Source organism: Crocuta crocuta, unplaced genomic scaffold (genome assembly GCF_008692635.1).
Source record: "Crocuta crocuta isolate KB4526 unplaced genomic scaffold, BGI_CrCroc_1.0 scaffold26, whole genome shotgun sequence".
Lineage (NCBI taxonomy): Eukaryota > Metazoa > Chordata > Mammalia > Carnivora > Hyaenidae > Crocuta > Crocuta crocuta.
Window position 1 is genome coordinate 1015297 of NW_027532249.1, and position 23512 is coordinate 1038808.

Consider the following 23512-nt stretch of genomic DNA (forward strand, 5'->3'; position numbering starts at 1 on the left):
ATATACTATTAGACTATTTCTCGTTGACAGGAAATGAAAATTAATTATTTTAAATAAAATGAAACAGCTCCTGTATGTCAAAAATGAAAAGAGAAACAATCTAAATTAAAAAAAAAAAAAACTGGCAAAGAACATAAATTCACAGTTCAAAGAAGAATATAAAGGTAGGCAATATACACATGAAAAGATACTCAGTATTTTTATTCATGAGGGAATATAATTTAATAACTGCTTTTCACCATTTAGGACAGCAGAGATTTAAAAGTTCATAATACTCAGTGGCTAAATATGTATGGACATAAAGATACATGTGAGGGTGTTTATTGAAACTTAATTTTAATAGCATCAGACTAGAAATAATCTGTGAGGGACTGGCTAAATAAATTGTACGTATACTATTAATATTGGTTACTTCTAAGAATTAGGAATAAATAGACAAAAAGTCATTTCCTGCCTTTTTGTAATATCTGGCATTTTTCTTATGAGCATTCATGATATTTTTAATAAACTCATTTTTAGAATTCCAATTTACTTTCTATTTGAAAAAACTATAATGTTCAAAAATAGAAAAGAGTAATTAGTCTAGATCCCTGTTTATCACAACCCTCTCTTTCTCTCTTTCTCCCTTTTCCAGTCTCATTTACTGGTTCTTCTTATTGTAGTCCAAATTCTGTAGGTGTATCTCAGGATTCTGATTTAGGTATTTTCCCCCCCTTTTCAGTTTAACACTCAAGACTTCAAACTCTCTGGAAACATATGTTCAACCTTTGTATCTTAAGAGAATTTGGACTCTGGATTCATAGTATCTGTGCCCAAATCCTGGTCCTGCTGCTTCACTGGGTGTTCATTCATCTAACAAAGATTTATTTGAGTACCTACTATGTGGTAGGCATTGTTAAATAAAACAGCCATTAAGTAAAAAGGCTGTTATGAACTTTACATTGTAGTGGGAGATAAGATTAATAAGAGCTAGGAATTTTGTAACATTGTTCTGTACTTTGTGTTTTGTATGATTTAAGGCTCAGGCTAACTCTCTCTGGTAAATACTGCCATCACTCTGATTTTATGCATGAGGAATCATCTAAAGAGACCAGGAACATTAAACAGCTTTACCAAGGTCATTCAAGAAGTGACCTGAAGCCAGAATTTGAAGCTCCATTGGCACCATGGGTCATGCTCTTAATCATTCACCTCTACTAGCATAATAAAATTGCCATGTGACCTTGGACAAGCTACCTAATTCCCCAAGCCTGAGTATATGTCCTTATTATTGATATATTATCTATGTATCTATGGAATGATGTTGAACAAAACTCTTATAGTGCCTGGTACTATGGTAAGCCCCCCAGTGACTGTTTGTTGTGGCATTTGTTATTACTTTTTATTATCAGTAGTAGTAATGATGATAATAATAATCCTCTTATAAAATATTATAAATCCCATAACAATAAAAAAATGCCTGATTAATGCCTTCCTAATTGTGTTTAAGCATCCTGTCCCTGTTGGACTGCTGTGCATGTCCTGACAGAATCTCACACATTCAGAGCTGGGAGACTCAGAAGACTGTTTCAGTTTTTTTATGCTTTTGTGAATTTCCACCCTATATTTTCTAGGTCTTTACTGGATATTTTTACCCAGATGACTCATTGACATGGCAAATTCTCCATATTCTACATCTCTCTCTTTCTCTCTCTCTCCTTTTAACCAAGCTATCTCCCTTCCTGTTTTTCTCACCTGGGTTAAAGCTGTCCTCATCATGTACTGAATCCTAATGCAGCAGCTTTTTAGCTTGTTCCCTTGCCACCAGTCCCTCCCATCCTAATCCATCTTTAACAATGCCACCAGAATTATTTTTGTAACATACAAATCTGATCATACCACTTTACTTCTTAAAAACTTTGTTGACTGTTTCCTATGTTCACTTTGCAGGTGGGGTTTCCTACACACTTCCATACTTCCACTTCATCCTCATTGAGTGTTTTGCCCTGAACTTGCACATGTCTTGCCTTCTGCTTGGAACGTACCCTGACTTCCTCCCCATCTTCCCATGACCCCTCCCTGAATCAGTGCCCTCATCATTTTTAAGGCCCTGCAGTAGCATCCTTCCTACTCCTGAATATCTGATGGTTTACCCCTAATTCTTGGGGCACTTGATATGTTTCATTTAGTAGGGCAAGGACTTCTCCTTGCCTCCTTACTTAGTAAGCTCTTTGAAGGCTGAGAATATTTTAAAGGACAGAGAAAACTAGAGATGCTGTATGTTTATTAAAACCTTAGCTGTTCTGATAGTCCTTTGTTGCTTATTATTTTTGTCATCTTTTCCTTCTGAGTTTTTTGAATTAAAAATAACAACAGCAGCAAAAATATATATATCAGTCCTTGGTCTAAATCTCCACTTTGCAGAAAAAATTGATAGTATTGGTGTGCCTGGGTGGCTCAGTTGGTTAAGTGTCTGACTCTTGGTTTCAGCTCAGGTCATGATCTCATGGATTTGTGGGTTCAAGCCCTGTCAGGCTCTGTGCCTACAGTGCAGAGCTTGCCTGTATTCTCTCTCTCTCCCTCTCTCTCTCTGCCCCTCCTCTACTCATGCTATCTCTGTCTCTCTCAAATAAACTTTAAAAAAAAAGACTTTTAAAAAATTGATAGTATTGCTTGTAGATGGAAGAACTGAGCGATAAACCCATGCTTCCTCTGTTTTGAACCACCTGTGGAGCCCATTTTGGTTTTTTGTGTATATATACATGAAAGGTGTGACTTCTCTGGTAAATTGATCCATTTCTCTTTTTTTAGATGAAAGAAAGGGCATTCATTTTACTGAGGATTTTCTCATTGCTCTTTTTTATCTTTACACTTTGTTTTGTTTTAGAGTAGCTCAAGTAGATAGTATGCACTGTGGACAACAATGTCTTCAAACATTTGGTTGCAGTTTCTCAAGATTCGAGTAGATTTCTAGCCTTTTTATAATTCAGAAGCTTAGAATTCATTAATTCAAATAATATTTCAGAGCATCTGCTGTACACTAGCGAATACAACTGCCCAAAAGATGCTTTCAGCCTCAAACCACTTGAGTCGTCTTGTTTGACATGGGAAACTGATGCTCCAGGACACCTGGCCTCCAGCCCCTTGATGCTGCCCGTCACTCTGCCCCATGAAAGGGATGCGTGCTGACTTATTAGCTGCAGTACAACCTCTCACTTTCACCTTTAAAATTAGTTACAATTTGGCCATGGCCTTTTCATCTCTTATTTGCCCTTACTTCTGCCCTGTGCTACCATTAAGCAAAATGTGAAGATAATTAGAAGTACATAATATGATTTGGTTTTTCCCCCAATGGCAATGTTGTACTATGAACCATTGCCCCTTTTAAATCTGCTATTGAGATTGTACATGCTGTGGTTTTTGTAGATTAACAGCTTTGTAGTGGTTCACGTTCTTTGAGATTTCTGGTTTTTCTGGAATTCTTTTTCTAGTTAACTTGGGGTGGTTGGTTGGCTAGTGATGGCACAGATTTCTTCTGTTGTAAGACTGCCATGATCCATGACAGGGCCTCTCTTCCTGCTGTGAAAGCTGAAGGGGACAGAAATTTCCTTTCTCTACCTCCTTTGCAGCCAGAACATGATCAGTCATATACATCTGCCCGTGATTTGGACTCTGGTTTCTTTGTAGATTATGCATGAATGTAGATTATGAATGAATGCACCTTAGTATGGCGATGCCAGCAAAACAAGGTGAAAGGAGTATCAGTGTCAGGAGCACTGTCCCAGGCTGACTCCTTTGAGCAGAATCTTGCCTTGACATCGGTTCCTACCAAAGCCGGGCTCTCCAGCCCTCAACAGTGAAAGTCATCTCATAGCCTGAAAAATTCCTTTCCTGCCTAAGTAAATTAAAGTCAGTTTTGATCATTTATAAACAACTAGTACAGACCTGTTTTCTTTTTTAACTCAAATGGATTTAAAGTCATGATTTACTTATTACGATCCAATAGACTATTTTAAACAGGAAACGTACTTGAAGGTATTTTCTTTGAGCCTTGTTCCATCTCCCATCTCTTAACCCTACTTTTTCTTGTCTGATCTTACAGGGTCCACTTCCTAATACAGGTTGCCATTTCTGGCTCATGGTTTGGCAGCAAAAGACCAAGGCAGTTGTCATGCTAAACCGAGTTGTGGAGAAAGAATCGGTGAGTAATACTTAATATTTACAACTTGGTGTGTTGCCTGTATCGTTAGCTTACATATGCTTTCATATTTCTTTTGGGATATTGATTCATTCATTAGTTTTGGCCTTGAATTGATGAAGCCTAGAGGTCAGGGTGTTTCTGACCGGAAGAGCGCTAGTATGTCCTTTTCCTTTCTTGACATAAGCATTTAGGTGACAACTGCACACCACTACCTTCCGAGATGTAAATGTCATGAAACAAATATTGACCAGTAGTGATACATAAATCTTTGGAATCCCTAGGCTTTACTAGAATTTTTATAATTTACTGGGGCTTCTGGGTCGCTCATTCAATTAAGCATCTGATTCTTGATACCAGCTCAGGTAATGATCTCACAGTTTGCAGGCTTGAGTCCCTCGTTGGGCTCTGCGCTGACAGTGCAGAGCCTGCTTGGAATTCTCTCTCTCTTCTCTCTCTCTGTCCCTTCCCTGCTTACACACTTTCTCAAAATAAATAAACTTTAATAAAAATAATTTTTATAATTTATTATGAAAATCTTGACATTTTTGTAAAAGATTAAAGTGACAGTTTTTTTTCTTTTGAATTAAAAAAAATTTTTTTTTAATGTTTTTTATTTATTTCTGAGAGAGCGAGATAGCGTGAACAGGGGAGGGGCAGAAATAGAGGGAGACACAGAATCTGAAACAGGCTCCAGGCTCTCAGCTAGCTGTCAGCACAGAGCCCAACGCGGGGCTTGAACCCACGAACTGTGAGATCATGACCTGAGCCGAAGTCGGACACTTAACCAACTGAGCCACCCAGGCACCCCTAAAGTAACAGAGTTTTTTCTTAATGTTTATAAATTTTAATTGGCTGTTAGGTCATGAGACACATCTACATTTACGTGTATAAGTGTGGGTATGTATAAATTTATGAAAACTTGAGGTACAGTCTGAACAAGTACTCATAATTAAGTCTTTAACTTTTGTAGCTTTAGGTTCTTTTTCTGTCAAAGAAGCCAAATTGGAAAGTATTGTCAGTAAGGTCTCTACCAGCCTTAGGATCTTGGACTGTTATACTTCTCAGATCCCTGATTCTTACTTTTTTCTAAATTCATAGTTGGTGGCTTTTAATGATGGTACCAGTTATTCGACTGTCTTTCTCATCTGAAATGACAGTGGCATACCAGAATGTCCAGCAATGTTGGCATAGTTATTTATGGTGGCTTTTTCATGGTTTCCCGTGTAACTTAAAAATTAAGTGATAACGACATTGTTTGAACAGTTTGAGCAGCATTGCAAACTAGATGACTTTAAGTTTCATCTCTCTTTTTGGAGTATAAATACTGTATTAACAAGATTAGGCTGTCTCTGGAAATTAGAAATCAAATTTATGGTGCTTGGATCTAGATGCTTAATAAGATTCAGATTTAATATTTTGGGGGAAGATTATTTCATGGGTGGTGTTACTTTGTTTATGAAGAGACCCATAATGTCTTTTTATGGTGTTAGTGGTCATTACTGGTCAGTGCTTACTTAGTTCCTTAATTAATTAGGGGTTATGAAATAGTGATACTTCAATTTTATCATGCCTTCTTGAATTTCTGTTCGAATACTTAAATAAAAAGAAACTTCCATTCTAGTTAGTTGACCACTTTTATATAGGGAAAGCAGTTTTCAAAATAGAGTTGATTTCCTAGTGTCCTCAGTAGGTGACCAGTTAGGTTTTTTTTGTGTGTGGGGGCAGGGTCTGTGTTCATCACTTATTATGAACTCATAGATTCAAACATTTTTGATTCATTTCACTCCATTGCACTTACTATCCTTATTAGTCAAATTATCCCTCCACTGGTTGGCAAAAATCTCTTCAAGTTGGGCTCTGAGTCAGAAACCTAAGAGTCAAAACCAAAGAGGCTTTAATAAGTTTCTTAATATCTGGAATGACTACTTGTTGCAGGCTCATGTTAACCTCTTCTTCATAGAGTCAGCCATTTCTCTAAGGAGCCTTGGTTTCTTTTATTTTTTTTTTAAACATTTACTTATTTTTGAGAGACAGAAACAGAGCATGAGCAGGGGAGGAGCAGAGAGAGAGGGAGACACAGAATCCGAAGCAGGCTCCAGACTCTGAGCTGTCAGCACAGGGCCTAATGTGGGGCTTGAACCCACAAAGTATGAGATCATGACCTGAGCCGAAGTCGGTGCTTAACCAACTGAACCACCCAGGAACCCCTAGTCTTGGTTTCTTTTAATGGGCAATGATGACAATAAAAATAGGGATGTTTACCGATGCTGGGCTGGTCATTGTTTTTAGACGTTTTCGGTGAAGAGAGCTAAGAAAAAAGTATGTTTGTGAGTTAGATAACATACTTCAAGGGTTCATAATGATACTTCCGATTCAAATTTAGAACTGTAGGGGTTACCTTAACCCTTTTACCTTATATCTGTTATCTTTTTTTTTTTTANGGGTGCCCGTTTCTCTGTTATCTTCTTTTGCCATAGCATGAATCCTGCTTCTCAAAGACACTACGGATAAAGACTATCTTATAATGACTCATTAACTTTGTTCTATATTACATACCAAAAATACTCATAAACAGAGTATCAACTCCATTACCAAAGTAATTACTAAACAAGTTTACATTTTTCCCTCTTTTGTTTTTTAAGTTGTGCTTTACCTACATTTGCAGAGTATATAACATACTATATTCTCTTACATCCCTTTTAACTTCTCAGTTCTACATGTAAATATATATTTAATATTCATGGCCTGTTTTGTTGCTGTCTCCCCAGTGTCCTGTTGATAGCTCATTCTCTAGTGGATCCTAAGGAAGGACTCAGGGGCATTAGAGTTCTTCATTTCTTACCTGTCGATGACAGTTTATCTGCTGTCTAATGCTTAAAAGTCACTTTGGCAGGATATAAAATCTTGGCTCACATTTGTTTTTCTTTGAGCAACTTAAATACATTACTCCATTTCTTCCTGGCATTGCAGATTACTGCCAAAGTCAATTGGACATCTTATTTTATTTTTAAGTCACATGAGTTTTTTGTTTGCTTTTATTTGTATTTTTGTTTTATCTAGGTTACCCAAAGTATTTTTTTTCTTTAAACCCCATTAATTTTACCAAAATATGTCTTAGTGTTGGTCATTCTGGTTCAGGTTTTTCCAAGTGTGGTCTTTCATTATGTGACTTTTAAAGAAAAATGTATTGATTATACTTAATTAATATTTACTGTTTGCTTGCTTTGGTGTTCTTCTTTGGGTTCTCCAATTATGCATGTTAGATTTTCTTTGCTTATTTTATTGTTTGTCACTTTCTCTCAAATCCTGTCTCTCTCTTCATCTTTTTTATTTCAGAAATGTCCTCCTTTTCTCTTCTTTTATTGTCCAAAGACAGTATCTGCTGCATATATTCACACCTCTTTTCCTTTGAATTTAGTCTTCATTTTGGAAATGATGTGTTTTTTGATTCCCTTTTTTTTTTCCTGTTTCCTATCACCTCGTTTCTGAGTTTTTCTCATTCTGATTTACACTTTCACTTCTTGTATCATTTAAAATGTCTTTTAGCACCTTTGAAAGTACCAGCTCATAGTATTCATTTGTTTGTGGGTATTGTTACTGTTTGTGATTTGTAGCTGTTTTTGTGATTTGGAAAGGGAGAAATAACCATATTTTTATAAGGTTGTTTTTCTGGTGTGTTTTTCCTAATGAAGTGGCTCTTTATCTCATCTTGCCTCAGTCTGCTGCCTTCATAATTTGGCTTTGGGGAAGATGCTTTTATTGTCACAAATAGGAATTCCATCTCAGTAGTTCTGCCAAAATCTAACAACTCTAGGTAGAGAGAGCTTATCTTCTGATTCACTCCTCTGACTTACTTTTAGTAAGTAAACATACAATGTTATTTCTAGAATAGGTAGTATTTAGTAGCAGATTCATAGGTATTTTTAGAAAATACTTGTAAAGTAAAGCCTTTTCAATACTGCTTGAAAAAAGATTCCTACAAGAGGTTGATACTTTTCAGAACGTAAAGTGAATGCCAATATGATGTTAAACTGTAGGTGATCGTGCTTTCAAAATGACATACTCATTTTATTTTATGAACATACCTACCTGTTTATGGCTTTTTTAGTAAAAGTTACAGGAACATTGTATAAACCTGCTTTTATAAAAATGTCAATCTTATTAAAATACATTAAGCAACAAATATAGTGTAACTGTTCATAGATTTGGGTACATGGAAAAAATATGGCATCAATGTGTGTGGTTTGTCTTCCTTTCCCAGCTTTTTATGGTTTCATAATGTCTATAAACTAATAACATATTCTTAAATTTAGGTTAAATGTGCACAGTACTGGCCAACAAAAGACGACCGAGAGATGCTATTTAAAGAAACAGGATTCAGTGTGAAGTTCTTGTCAGAAGATGTGAAGTCATATTATACAGTACATCTACTCCAGTTAGAAAATATCAATGTAAGACTTTTCATGCCCTAAAGATGGGACCTTATATGCTGGTTTTCAGAATTATTCTTTGTCCTTAGATTTGAAGTTTGGGGCTGCACATACATTTTGTTATTATCTGTTATAGTATATAATCATAATTGTTGTGTTTTGTACATGTGGTAGCTCTCTGAGGACTCTTGAGAAAATCTAGAAACTAAGAATTTTAAAGTTCAGCTTGATATATGAGGATTGAAGATAATTTATTAAAATTTCTTGGGGATTAAGAGAGAGAGCTTTAGAATCAGGCCAACCTGGATTCAAATCCCAGCTCTATTGTTGAGTTTAAATGTCCTGTGGGACCTGTTTCTCAGCTTCCCTCATCCTTTTCTAATCTGTAAAGCGGAGATTATAATAACTCCCTTTCAGGGCTGTCGTGACGATCAAATGAAGATGTGTACGCAAAGCACCTGATGCAGACTAGGTGCCCAGTAAACACTGCAGCACTTGGTACTTGCAAGAGTAGCAGGCTATTCATGAAAATAACTTACCAGAATGTTGTTCATTTGAATGATTTCACCACAGAGAAATTTGAGGGAAATGGTGAAATAAGTTTAACATATGGTCTCAAGAATATTTATTTGGATCTTTCCCAGAAATCTAAGAATTGTTTCTTATTTCTTGGTTGAGATACGTGTGCATGGTGGATTGTGAGCCTGTTGCTGTCAAGCTGGGGATCAGTACATTTCTACCCCCTTTTACCACCTCCTGGTTTTGCCTTTGTGCTGTGATCAGGATAATGGGGAAATATGAAATGAGAGTGATTCTGAGATGCTCTTAGGAGCTAGGAAAACTAGTAAATAGGAAAATGTTTGCCAAAAAATAATTTCAGGAGTATATCTGTTTCAGTTAACCATTAACTGAATTAAGTGATTAACATGTGATCATTGATCAAAAAAAGCTTTATAGAGAAGAGAAGGGATATATAAAGTGCACTCACGCGTGCACGCTTGCATGCGCATGCACGCGCACACACACACACACACACTTTTAGTTATGTAGAAATACCTTGTATAGTTGATCTCCTGGAACCCCTCTGTTTTTTGCTGCCCACTCTAAGCAGAGGTGCAAACTGTGCTTAGGGCCCAGGCCCAACTTCCCATGACATCCATCACTAAGCTTTTCATGTGATTGCTTAGGTTATCTAAGAAGTCTCAGGGTTGGGACTCACAAGGCTTAGATTTATTTATAAATTTCCCTTACTGTAGTTACTTTGCACCAGCTCTTCCATTTACATATGTCTTAGGTTGCCCTGAGATACATCAATAACTGTTTGATACTAGATTGTGCAGTGCTGATTCCCAGAAACAACTGCTTTTCCATAAACTTCTCATACTTCTCTGACTCATCTTCTCTTGGTATTTATCCCAAGTACCTCATCTGCTTCTGGCATTAAAATTAATTTGGACGGAGAGGGTCATAGATGTTTTTCCCTGTTTCTGAAACCTATCCTAATTAAGAGTTGAGTATACCTCACATAATAAAATAGAATGACTTTTGCATTTTATCATTTTGCAAAGCACGTTTACATATATATCATTTGACCCATATTCCTCCTATAATTTCATAGAGTAGATATTCTTAATATCTGTATTTCATGTATTTTTTTAAAAACCTAAAGTCCATTAGGTTATAGGAATTTTTCCGGAGATCGATTGATTACTCAGCTAATAAGTGACAGGTTCTAGAACTCAAATCCAAATCTCCTGACTTGTAATGACATGGGGCTAAGTCTTTTGAAAAAAGTATGAATTGCCAAAGTAAAGGAAAACTTTTGGTTCTAAGGCATCTTTCTGGATTTGAGGCCAGCATGTGAACTGGCTAACCACTAGCCAAAACTGTGTTTTAGTTGCTAACAACTGTGAGATTTCCTATTGGCCTGGGTTCAGAGTCTACCATAATTAATAGCAGTATTATGTTTACATCCTACTTCACAGTCTTTGGTAAGAGCTAGGAATGTTAGAAGAATAAAGTAACATTTCAGTGTGAGAAGCAGAATTGCATTTGGCTAGGTATTTCAGCTCTGGAACCAGATGGTCTGAGTTTAAATCCCAGCTCTACCAATCCTGGCTGTATGATTGGTCCCACTTACATATCCTCTGTGCCTCAGTTTCTCATCTACAGAATGAGGATAAGGACACACATACCTCATAGGGTTGCTATAAGGATCAGGTGAGTTAATGCTGTAATAGGCCTAGGACTCTGCAAGAGTCATAATTATTAGCATTAGTTGTGTGTATCTGTTGCCTTTGTAATATTATTTAGTTGGGAAGGACTGCAGGAGCAAGGGCAATTGACAAGAGGGAGACAAATACCAAAGGACAGAGAAAGGTGATAATGCAGTAGGTGAGTGGTCGCCCACCTCACCCTGAGCCACCTCACCCTCACCTCACAACAGCTATGATCTTACACTTCTCTCCATAATTTAAATTTTACCATTCCCTGAGCTGCAGAGAACCAGTTTGCTTCTAAAGGAGTGTGACTTGTATGTATTAACAAATCTGAGGCCAGGGCTATTGTGTGTGCGGGCCCTACTCTTTTAGAGACCTCTGGTCTAAGAGAGCAGTAGAGCCACACACCAGTAGTGCTTCCTAGTGTCTTCGTCAGAGCTAAGAGTTTGAATTTTTGCCCCTGAATCAAGAGATTCCATCTCTGCTTTTAAAGTGGCCCTGTGGCTTGAGCTACAGAGAAGGTTTTGTAGGGCTTTTAAAATATAAGGTGATGTAGAGTGCTTATTTGTCTTTGAGGATTTTCCTTTTAGTTGCCCTTCATTATTTTCCATAATATTGTTGGCCAGCTTTATGTTTATCAAGTTCCAGGAATACTATTGTAATGCTGGCTGCCTTCTATTTCTCTGTCCCTGTAGAGTTGCCCAAAACAGGATGAGTGCCTAATTATTATGATGCTCACCTGGGATTTGATTCAAAGTAGTTTAAACAATTTATCCCACCTGGAATGTCATCTTCTCTTCTCTGCCTATTTATATCCTGCACATCCTTCGGTACCACCTTGTGGCCCATTCCTTACTTAGGTCTTTCTCAGCTTATCTCTTACACACTCATTCCTGACAGCTATGATCTTACACTTCTCTCCATAATTTAAATTTTACCATTTTACAGTATATGTATTTACTTTGACTCCATAACAAGGTTCTCAGCTCCCTATGGATAAGAGTCCTTACCTGATAACTTTGTGCTCCCCTCTGCATTGCACTGGGTGAGTGGTATTCTAAAACAGTCATGATCCCTTTACCTTGCTCAGGGGTGCCTGGGTGGCTTAGTCAGTTACGCATCTGACTTTGACTCAGGTTAGGATCTCACGGTTCATGGGTTCAAGCCCCTCATCGGGCTCTGTGCTGACAACTCAGAGCCTGGAGCCTTCTTCAGATTCTGTGTCTCCCTCCCTCTCTCTCTGCCCCTCCCCTGCTCATGCCCTGTCTCTCAAAAATGAATAAACGTAAAAAAAAATTTTTTTTTAAATCCTTCTGTGGCCAGTGCAGAAGTCCAGGGCCCAGCCCAGCCTGGTCCTTCCTCCTTGTTTACCTCCATCTCCTTCTCCTGAACATCTCCTTCAGGAACTCAGGATATGTTCTTGCTAACAGTCGTACACTTCTCAAATAGGTTGTTCCTTGGGGGCCCACACCTCTGTGTATTGCTTTTCTCTCTGCTTAGAATGCAAGTCCCATCCCTACCTGTTTCTGTTACTCTCCTCCTGATCTGGTGAGTTCTGTTCATCTTTCAAAATGAATTACAGTAACTATATCTTTAATACAGATTGTGTGATGAACCTAGCAAAAATTGATGAGGGACTGAACTAAGACAGATCTGATAAAAAAAAAGTCTGTATTTAGGAGATAGGGTTCCTAAACTTTGCTACTCCTTCGTGTAGAGGCAATATTAAGTGAAATATTAAGTAAATATTTCTAAAACATTGAAAATGTGGAGAGGTTTACAATTGATTGGAGATTTTTAGGGGCTACGGTAGAAGCAATTGGTATAATTATTTCAGAAAAAGTATCTGTTAAGCATTTACCATGTGCACGCATAGGTTGGGTACTTTACATTTAGTGTTTCATTTATTCCTCACAATAGCTTTATGAGGTAAGTATTGTTTGTAACAATTTACAGATGACAAAATTGGGCTAATGAAAGTCTTCTGGGAACATAATCTTGGTACTTCTGGAAATACCTAAAGTGTGAAAATAATTGTGCCTAGGACCAAAGAGCTGTAGAAATTTCTTCATAATAATTAGAAAATTTATACTCTTCTCTCTCTGTATAAAATAATAGTTAAACTTGAATTTGAATCGCTTTAGATAACATACACTTAAATTGCCATATGCCAACTGTTCCCCATTGTCTTACACCTATTCAGTTCACAGATTATCTTCCTGGCCTCCATAGATAATGAATTAGATATCCTTCTTCAAGGATAAAATTCTCCTTCAAAAACTGTAAATAAGATTTTGCCTTAAAAAGAGCAGTGAACCACTGACATTTTTTGCAGTGTAGTGTACATCATGCAGCATTTTGCGGAGAACATTTGGCAGGCACATGCACATCGGGATGGAGATGGGGACAGCTGCCTAATTGCGGTTGCAACCACGTGTGCGTGGGGTGTGAGGTCAACAGTGAGGAGATGAAAGAGGCCAGCTGGGCAGCCCAGGTGGACTGATGTGATTTGGTAACCTGGGAGAAGAAAAGGGTGCTTCCACTAGTTTTGAAATAAGGAGTTTGTCAAAAATTGTAAAGTCTACTTGTAGATCTTGTTTGGAATAAATATGAATTGTGTTTTAGCTCTCTAGCCTTTGGCTGTCCTTTTTTTCCTCCTCTCATTTTTTTTCCAACATGAAGAAGAGAGAAAAGAGATCTAATCAAGCATATAAACATTTCTTTTTTATCTCAGTACTAAGCATATGGATCTTATTGCTTCACGAAGTGGTCTGTTGGGAATTGTATGAGTTTTGTGAGTTGTGATTTTGAATCTTGTTTCGGTAGGGGCACATTAATAAAAATTAACTTCTCAAGAAGTTCTTTAATCTGGTCCTGTTAGGGGAAAGAAAAAGACTGATTCTCAAAAATCTATTAGTGGGGAAGACTACATCATACAAACAGTTGTGAACATTTCTGGGAACTGGCTTTGAGTATCCCAGACAGCATGACCTGAATTTGAAAAAAAAAAAAAAAAAATCGAGAGACTGCTAGCCTTGAGCCAAAAATCATACAAGCAAAGAAAAAGGAAGCATTCGCTCAGGATTGTGGGTTAACTATAGGTTTTGAGCCAGGAGGTGATGCAGTAAGTGAGCATACAACCACGTTGGAACATTGGGTCACACCCTGCAGAACTCAGCTTGCAGGAGAGAGGGGTTCTGGTGCGACCCCTCCCAGACCTGGATGCTGCAGCAGGTCCACACGGGACCTGGTTGAGGCTCAGATGGACCAAGTCTGGACCTCCTGTGCACTGTCAGCACTGCATAGTGGCAGATGACCACAGCAGGGCAGTTGTCAAGGGGAAAGGGGGCTAAACACTCCCACTTAAATCTTAGACCCTATTTAAAGTAAAATGTGACTGAGTTCTCTATGGCTCTGGGCTAGCCATGGGCTCTGAGACCAGCCACTTGAGCCCATTCCTGTGTTGGTATTGTGTTGTTACCTGCCCATTTATGGCTTTGTAAGAGGAAACGGAAGTTTAGCCTTCTTATTTGGAGTGTTTTAAATATCTTTTTTAATAAAGTAAATTTAATCCCTCCTCTTTAAAATATATAGTAAGATGTAATCTTTTTAGTGTATAGTTCTGAGTTTTGACAGTACATTCAGTTGTATAACACCCCTCCCCCAGCAAAGTACAAAGCAGCTCCATCACCTCCCCCCTGTGAGCCTCACAAAGTTTCTCAGGTTGCCTGTGTAGTCAGCCTCACCCCATTTCCAGCTGCTGGCACCCTCTGAGCTGGTTTTTATTCCTATAATTTTGCTTTTTCCATACTGTCATATCAGTGGGATCATATAGTATGTAGCCTGTAGGGTCTGGCTTACTCTGGAATTTAAAAGGAAATGATTTGAAATCTGGTAATCCCAATGATCATTTTAATTAGTGATAGAGAAATCTTCTAGTGCTTTCAGTATATTGAGAGCCTGTGGATCAGAGTATATTTGGAATTATGAAAGCTGAATGTTAAGAAAAATCAATCACTAAAAGTATGTAATTTGAAATTTTAAAAACAATTTCTGCACTATATTCTATCAGTGTTATACCTCATATAAACAAGTCTGGGACTTAGGCATCTCAATCTCTACTGAAAAAAAAAAAGGAAAATTCATTTTCTGAAAAATGAAAATTAACTTTAATTTTGAAAACTTGTACCCAAAGCACAGTGCTGCAATAATAATCTTTAGCTCTTAACCATTAAAAATATCTTTTTTTATTGTTGCTTATATGGCTTCTCCCTGCGAAAACGTCCTGTAATGAAACTGAGAAATTGTGTAGAGACATGCTTGAGGGTTACTGCTTCGTTTACAGAAATAAAGACTAGAAGGCACTGAAGTGCTCCTTGGGGCAAAAGGCAGCTGGCAGGAGCTTAGGAACATTTTCATAATGAGTTAGTCAGAAATAAAGCTCATCAGGAATATCCAGGAAGTGATCGTGAATGCCAGGCAGGCTTTAAGAGACAGGAAGCATTTAGCATATTGGTAAACCATTTTAGCACATCAGCAAAGTAATATAAACAGTTTTAGGATTGGAAATTATCACCATGGGGAAGAGCAGCAATTAGAAGAGCAATTCCAATTAAAAACGTAAAGATTGTTTCTTTAAATTAATTATTGAGTTGCTTCTCTGAGCCTGTGTAGCAGAATCTACAAGGTAACTCATTTAATGAGAAAAATTATGTCTGAAAAATCTTGGGAGTTCTTAAAAAGGAAACCATTAAAGAATGTAAAGTTATACTGATAGAGATTTTTTTAAAATAGAAGAAAAAAACCACTCATCAGGATACATGAATTAAAATACTGGCAACATGTATGGTACAGGTTAGTAGCTAAGAACCCAGACTGCTGCTTCAGCTTCTGGTCTCCTGTTTTCTAAATTTGCAACCTTGGGTCAGTTGCTTAATCTTTGGCCTCTTTTCTCATCTGGAAAATGAGTTTTAATAGGATTGTTGTATGGGTTGAGTTAATACATAAAAAGCTTAGAACATGCCTGCAAAATAATGTTTTAGAAATGTTAGCTGCTATTAATAAATTCCAAACTCTCCTAAAGAACTCCAAACTTGTGTGAGCGATTATCAAAAACCAAACGAAAAATCATGGTACAAAAGTCCATAAGGATTAAAAGCATTACACAAAATACGTAATCTCTCTGAAATAGTTTTTTTTTTTTTTTAAGGAAAAGAAATTAGAACTAACTTTTCCCCCCTTGATTTTCACTTTGTAGAGTGGTGAAACCAGAACAATATCTCACTTTCATTATACTACCTGGCCAGATTTTGGAGTCCCTGAATCACCAGCTTCATTTCTCAATTTCTTATTTAAAGTGAGAGAATCTGGTTCCCTGAATCCTGAACACGGGCCTGCAGTGATCCACTGTAGTGCAGGCATTGGGCGGTCAGGCACGTTTTCTCTAGTAGATACCTGTCTTGTTCTGGTAAGTGCTTCTTATGATCTCATTTTAGTCTTGTTTAATTTTTACTATTTCCACTGGCAGAAGTGAGCTCTAATGCCACTACCCCAGAACTGTGATCTTTAAACTTAGACTTCTGCCTTCTTTTCAGAAAAACCTGAACAAATCTCATTTATACCCTTTGAACTGCCTATTTGTGAGTGGTGGGACTTGTCCAAGGTGATTCCAGAGATCTCCCAGAAGATTTTTTTTTTTTTCCTGGTAGCTTATTTTACAGAAACAATAAGCCTCCCCTTCCTTGTTTTTCAAATATAAATTGATATGTAATATTGAATTCTTTCCTCCTCAGACAAGCACTTCATTTCTCTTGCCTGAGTTTCCTTATTTACAAACTAAAAATAATGACACTGTTTTCCTCACAGGGTTGTTGTGAATATTAAATGAATTAGTACATTTAGAACACTTCGAAGAGTCCCTGATATTTTGTGAGCACTCAATAGATGTTAGTACTGTTATTCCCCAGAGACTCCAATTGGTGCCCTTAGGGACTGTATTCTTTCTTGCCAGTGCATTCCCAGCCCCAGCCTGGACACAGGACATTTTTTAAATATCCATGTTTCCTTACTTGGGGTAGAGGGCACCTCTAGAGAATAGGAATAGTTGAGTCTTAATATACCTACCGTATTACTTTACCACTCTGTCTATATGTAATATATCTCAATCAAAACCTGGATTGTTACATGGCACCTGGCTAGCTCGGTCAGTAGAGCATGCAGCTCTTAATCTTGAGGGTCATGAGTTCAAGCCCCATGTTGGGCATAGAGCATACTTGATTTAAAAATAAAATAAAAAGATGTTTAAAAGAAAGCTAGATTGTTACCTTAAAGTGAACTTTGACCTACTTAAAAACTCTGGTGTCTATTTAGTTAATGGTGAATATTAAAAACCAGATTGTGTGTTTGTACCTGTTCCCTGCCAAACAGAACTTCCACTTTTTTCTTTTTCATTTGGAGTGAGGAATATGGTAGTTATAATAACCAGATCTGTAGTCCAGGGCTGGTGCAGCGACTCAGCAGTGTCATAGTGCATCTGGCTTTTTCTGTCTTCACCCTCTCTGGGTGGCTGCTGGACACGGACATGAAGGCAGAAGGGCACTAGGGGGAAAAATATTTCTGCCAAGACCTTTAAAAAAAAAAAAAGAAGAAGAGGAGCACTAATCTCAGTGGATTTATCTTTACATTAAGTCAGAACCGGCCATAGATCCTCCCTTAGACAAACACTGGCCAAACTGAATGAGATTACTATGATTGGTTTGGAATCAGTTGTATATCAGCTAAAGGCCTCCACCTGCTGCTTGAACAGTTGATGAGTGGGGGTGATGGTGGATTGGGGTACCTGTTTTGTACGGAAAGAGTTACAGCTGCAGTGGTAACTTCTTGTTCTTGGGGGGCACACACCGCCCGTTGTACAGTGCTTCGCAGCCATCCTGTATTGCTTCTCTTTTCCCTAGACTCTAACAACAGAAGGCTTGAATAATTTTTACCTTTCTTGCAGATGGAAAAAGGAGATGATATTAACATTAAACAACTGTTACTGAATATGAGAAAATATCGAATGGGACTTATTCAGACACCAGACCAACTCAGATTTTCATATATGACTATAATAGAAGGAGCAAAATTTATAAAGGGAGATGCAAATATACAGGTAAACTTTTTTAGGGGAAAAAAATAATACCTGTGTATTATCTATGATTAGCATCAAATAACTGCACTCCGTTTAAGCACGTGTTTTCTCCCTTCTTTCCAAAAAGCATATTTACATTCACGTGCTAACTCCAGCTGGCCATCTTAAAATGAAAATTTAAGTTTACTATCTCGTATATACCTCAGCCTCACGTTAAATCCTTTCTGTTACTCAAAAGCCCCAGCGGGAATGAGATTTCATTAAAGAAAGTGAAATGTTCATGTAAGGAGGGTGTAAGCATTTAAGTATTTAAATAAACCAGGAAATGTTGGTACTTTCAGCTCATTAAAAACTAGAACTGTGATTATAGAATACTTAGTTTATGTAATAGATACTTAATTTTACAACAGTGAGCGAGTTAGTACGTATGGCAAACATAATGAAATTCCGTAGAAAGTTATGTTTCTCTGGGTTGCTGGCTGTACTCTCAAGAAGATATTTTTATCCACATTTGCAAAAACTGTTCAAAGACTGATACCAGAAATCTGTGTAATGTACTAACATAAAATGTAAAATAGAAATAACAGCAGATCCCCATTTCTTGTCTGATCTGACCACATAGTATTTATTGAACGTACGTAGATAGAATCTCTTTATATTTCTCTTATAAACACATATACCGGCTCTTTAATTTCTGTGATTACTAGCCAAGATAGGAATATTCTGAATAAACTGCCTTTTATAACTCAGATCACACCATCTGTCATACTGGAATTAAATATAAGTTAAGTGTCATGTAGATGTCAGAGACATTAAAATATTCTTAAGCAATTCTGTTCCTCAGCTAACTTTTCTCATCATTAGTATTGTAACTATACAAGACAAACTATTATCAGTAAGATTTTAAAGTTTTATTAAAATCTTGCCATTTGTGACAACATGGATGGAGCTAGAGAGTATAGTGCTAAGTGAAATGTCAGTCAGACAAAGACAATTACCATATGATTTCATTTGTATGTGGAATTTAAGAAACAAAACAAACAAGCAAAGGGAAATAAGAGAGAGAAGCAAATTGAGAAAGAGACTCTTTACTATAGAGAACAAACTGCTGGTTACCAGAAGGGAAGTGGGTGGGGAGGTGGGTTAAATAGGTAATGGGGATTAGGAAGTGCACTTGTGTTGATGAGCGCAGGGTGATATATGGAATTATTGAATCACTATATTGTATACCTAAAACTAATATAACAATGCATGTTAACTGGAATTTTAAAAAAAACAACTTAATAAAATGAAGAAAGAAAAAGTTTCATTTAAAAGTTTTTTTCAAATCTTTATATAGCATTAAAGAGTAATCTTTAATAAAGAGAAATATGGTATCAGTCTATAAAATACTCAGTATGTACCTTAGGTCCACAAAACATGAGACCCTTCTTCAGAAGTCAGACTTTGGGAACGTTGGGTTTGCTTGGCAGTGAACAGTGATTGAGAAGAAGTAAAAGTTATCTCAGATGTTTAAGATTGGGAAAATTTCTCTTTTTTACCCCTGTGAACTTCTCTGCAGTTTAAATCTAGAGTTTAAGAAAGTTAAATAGTTATACCAAACTTTTTTTCACACTCTTGTACCTTCCCTAGTTGTTCATTGCTCATTTCCTGGATCTTCTTAACACACTGATTGTAGGGAAAGTGTACATCCTTTGGATAGTATCCCTCCCTCCACATTAAAAGGTTTTCAAGTTTCTTTAGTTTTAGAATATATATGTACTTACTGTGGGAGTCTTTTTCACTAGAGAGATGAAGTTTATGAACATACTTTTTTGTGGTCTTTACTATTATGATAGTGTAATTTGTGGCTTGGGAGAGTTTTTTCTGTCTCAATTTATCTGGTATGGTGTAGCCATCAGAATTCTCCATTTAACTTCATTAGCACTTCATACAAACCCAAGGCATTCTCTGCCCTTTCTTCAGGTAAGACACTGGAAATATCTCTGTGTTTTTCAGGTACTAAGGATCAGAAAAGTCTGTTATCCATTTGGAGGGATCAGTTTCCACAGAAATGATCTTAAGGCTCCTATAATTTATGTGGTGCTGTAATTTTTTAATTATAAGGATAATTAATGAGTATATGTATTTTAATGAGTAAATATATATGGATTTGTTTATTTTACATAGATATTTTTCTCTGCCTGGAACTTTGCTATCCAATACTGTAGCTATTAGCCACATGTGTTACTGAGTACTTAAAATATGGCTAGTTGGAATCAAGATCTGCTTAAAGTATAAAATACATACCGGATTTTGAAGATTAAATACAGGGAGAAAAAGTATAAAATATCTCAATAATTTAAGAAATATTTATTATATGTCTGGGGCACCTGGATGTCTCAGTTGTTTAAATGTCTGACTCCAGATTTTGGCTCAGGTCATGATCTCACGGTTCGTGAGTTCAAGCCCTGTATTGGGATCCATACTAACAGTGTGGAGCCTGCTTGGGATTCTGTCTCTCCCTCTTTCTGCCCTTGCCTTGCTCTCTGTCTCTCAAAGTATATTTTAAAAAAAACACTTTAAAATATTGATTATATGTTCAAATGATGGTATTTTTTATATTGGGTTAAATAAAACATTTTTAAAATTCATCTTTTTCTAACACAACTACTAGACATTTGAAACTTGTAAATATCGCTACACTGTATTTCACTGGACATTGATGTTCTAGAAACTTAGCTTAAAATAAAAATCTAAGAGAAGGAAAGTTCCCTGAAATCCTGAATTATAAGACCTACGATCCTAAATTGTAGAAACCCCAAACTGCATGAATATAATTGTCGCCCATAAAACTATCTCTTTTGACATATAAGAATATGATAGCCAAATTATAAAAAGATTTTTCTTTTGCTCCATATGTCTACCTCCTCCTCTTTACCTCTGAATTTTGGGGAAAGTTGATATTTGTAAGAAGAAAGAAGGAAGATTCTGTTTGAGCATGGTGGCCAGGGGTGTGGGAGGGTGTTACTTCCTGGTCCTGTGTCCCCCCCAGAGTACTATCTGTTCAGCAGCACCCAAACCATATTTCTGAGTCTCTGGTATTTTTTCCTAAAGGGGACATCTGTCTTCACCTTCAGTCTTAATTTAGATTTGTACTATGTGAGTGGTATTTTCATTATTGGATACAGTTTTATGTTAGTCTTCCTATGAAGAATTCCAACATAGGTGACTATAAAGTAAGTGATTCAGAACCTGTTGGGGGCAAGAAAAGCTGTTAATATACACATCTAAGGCGATTGTTTCTGAAATCAGTAAGGACATGTGATTATAATCATGTAGCATGTATTTATTTTTGGAAATTTCCAATGACTTTGACGTACATAGATAAATACAGATAAGTTCTAGTTGTCTCTAAGCCATATCATTTACCTTACACCTTTCAGCCTTGGCTGGATATAAAACCACATTGTAGTTTCTAGTATAACCACTTATTAGCATCCTCCCCGTATCCATGATGATAGCAAACCTCATAGAGTAAAATATCCAGATTGGCAATTCAGAATTGATCTTGTAAGATCTTTAGTTGGTAATTTGACACTACTAATAAAGCAAATTATTTATTTTTAACAGGTTACAGTGGGTTTCTTCAGTGAGAGATGGGTGGGGGTACAGGCGCTGTGCAGGGTGATGTGCAAGCAGCACATGATGTGCGGAGTGTGGTTCATCATGAGCATAGGATTAGAAAGGAAGATGAGAAATTCTCAGTCTAGATAAGCTGTCCTCCAGGCCTTCAGATGAGAGCTTGAATGAAGTTGTAACTGAGCGCAGTATTGATTCCTTCCTTGGCTTCACTAAGGCAGTAGCAGTGACAAGTAAAGGCAGGAGACTCTGGAGTGCCTGCTTGCTTGTGGGTCACAGGAAAGGCAAAGTTGAGTGAGTTTGCTGCCCAGAGACATGACAGAATGACATTTTCTTTAAAAATTCACTACCATTAAATATCTCCTTTCCTCCACTCCCATTACCTTTTTCTGAGTCCTTTGCATGTTTGACGGATTCTGAAATTTGTTGCATATTCTGGGAAGTGGTCCAATAAGACTTGATTTTTGTCATTGTCTTGTTTATTGACATTGTTTTGTCCAAGTATAAGGCCACGTTGTTATAATTACATTCCCCAGCGAAGAGTCGAAATTAAAAAAAAAAATTTTTTTGAACAACCTAAATTCTGGAGACAATTTCTCATTTTTATTGGGTACTTTCTTAAACTGTCTGGTTTAAGAAATTGATGAGTATCTGAAATTGATGACCTTTTCAGACATGCAGTTAATTGTGAGGGATTATAGCATTAAAATCTGGGGGCCTGCTGTTCATTAGCTGCGTAGCCTGGCAAATTACTTCTCTTCTTTCCAACCCATCTCATCTGTAAAAGGGGGTAATCACAACAGTGGTAACACTTCCCTCCTGAGGTTCTTCTGAGGATTAAGAGCTGGTGAAGTTGAAGCATTAGGTCAATGTGAGTATAGTAAGTGCCTGAGAAGTTACCCTGCATGCATCTTCAGTGTACAAAATGCTTCCTGGACTGAGTAACAAAAATGTAAAATGGGAAGAAAGAAACCTGACATAGTCATACGAAGTGAAAACATCTTGCTCTTGGGGCACCTGGGTGGCTCAGTCCATTAAGTGTCCCACTCTTGGTTTTGGCTCAGACCATGATCTGATGGCTTTGTGGGTTCAAGCCCCACATTGGGCTCTGCAGTGGCAGTGCGGAGCTTGCTTGGGATTCTCTCTTTGTCTCTCAGCCCCTCCCCTACTTGTGCTGTCTCTCTCTCTCAAAAAAAAATAAATAAACTTAAAAAAAAACACATCTTACTCTCACATTCTGTTATAGTAGTTTCTCAAATATTGGCAGAACACTCTTTCTGGATGTGTCCTACATCCTGTGAGGTCCTTGCTTAAGAGAGGTTGGTTCCATTCCATTATTTCTCATAAGTTCAGAGACTTCTTTCCTTGATGTCTACTCTCTTTCTGGCTTCATCTCTCAGGGCCAAGCTCTCAAGTTCTACCAAACTGTACTGCTTCCTGTCCTCCAAATGTAGCAGGTTACAAAATTTTACATTCTCTATTTTGTAAATCTACTTTTAAAAAGAAATACATTAATTGTGCATCTTCATAAAATAGCTTTATATGGGAAAGGTGGAGTGTGGTAAAATGCCTTTTTCCTTTTTCAGTCCTCTGTTGTAGGATAATGAAACAAGTTTGCAACTAATTTATCAGGGTCTCAGTGAATTTTCCAGGGATTTTTTAAAAAAATCTGAATATATAAGCATTGTTTTTAACCATGCCGTTTTTTTACCAAAGCAACTCCAAGGAAAGAATATTTCATTAAGTTCCAGACAAGTATAAATTACAGTGTTACATCTCTGTTCAAGAACATTAAAATCCTCAGGCAGTAAATTACAGAGTCTCTTTCTTATTCATTAGATTCTAGACCCCATGCTTCTCTGATAGGATCTTCTAAGAGGGCCACCCCTGTCCATACCAGGTCATTTTGCACTAGTGTCAGAGTCACAGATCA

At 37.2% G+C, this 23512-nt stretch overlaps 1 protein-coding gene across 1 annotated transcript in view; it reads left to right on the forward strand.

Moving 5' to 3' along the window:
- The window catches only part of PTPN2 (protein tyrosine phosphatase non-receptor type 2), a 90816-nt gene that overhangs the window by 53487 nt on the left and 13817 nt on the right, over window positions 1-23512 (forward strand). Inside the window, exons 5-8 of the mRNA XM_077778260.1 lie at window positions 4082-4180; window positions 8494-8631; window positions 16087-16296; window positions 17827-17979. Coding sequence (XP_077634386.1) covers window positions 4082-4180; window positions 8494-8631; window positions 16087-16296; window positions 17827-17979 — 600 coding nt within the window. The remainder of the gene's footprint in view (window positions 1-4081; window positions 4181-8493; window positions 8632-16086; window positions 16297-17826; window positions 17980-23512) is intronic.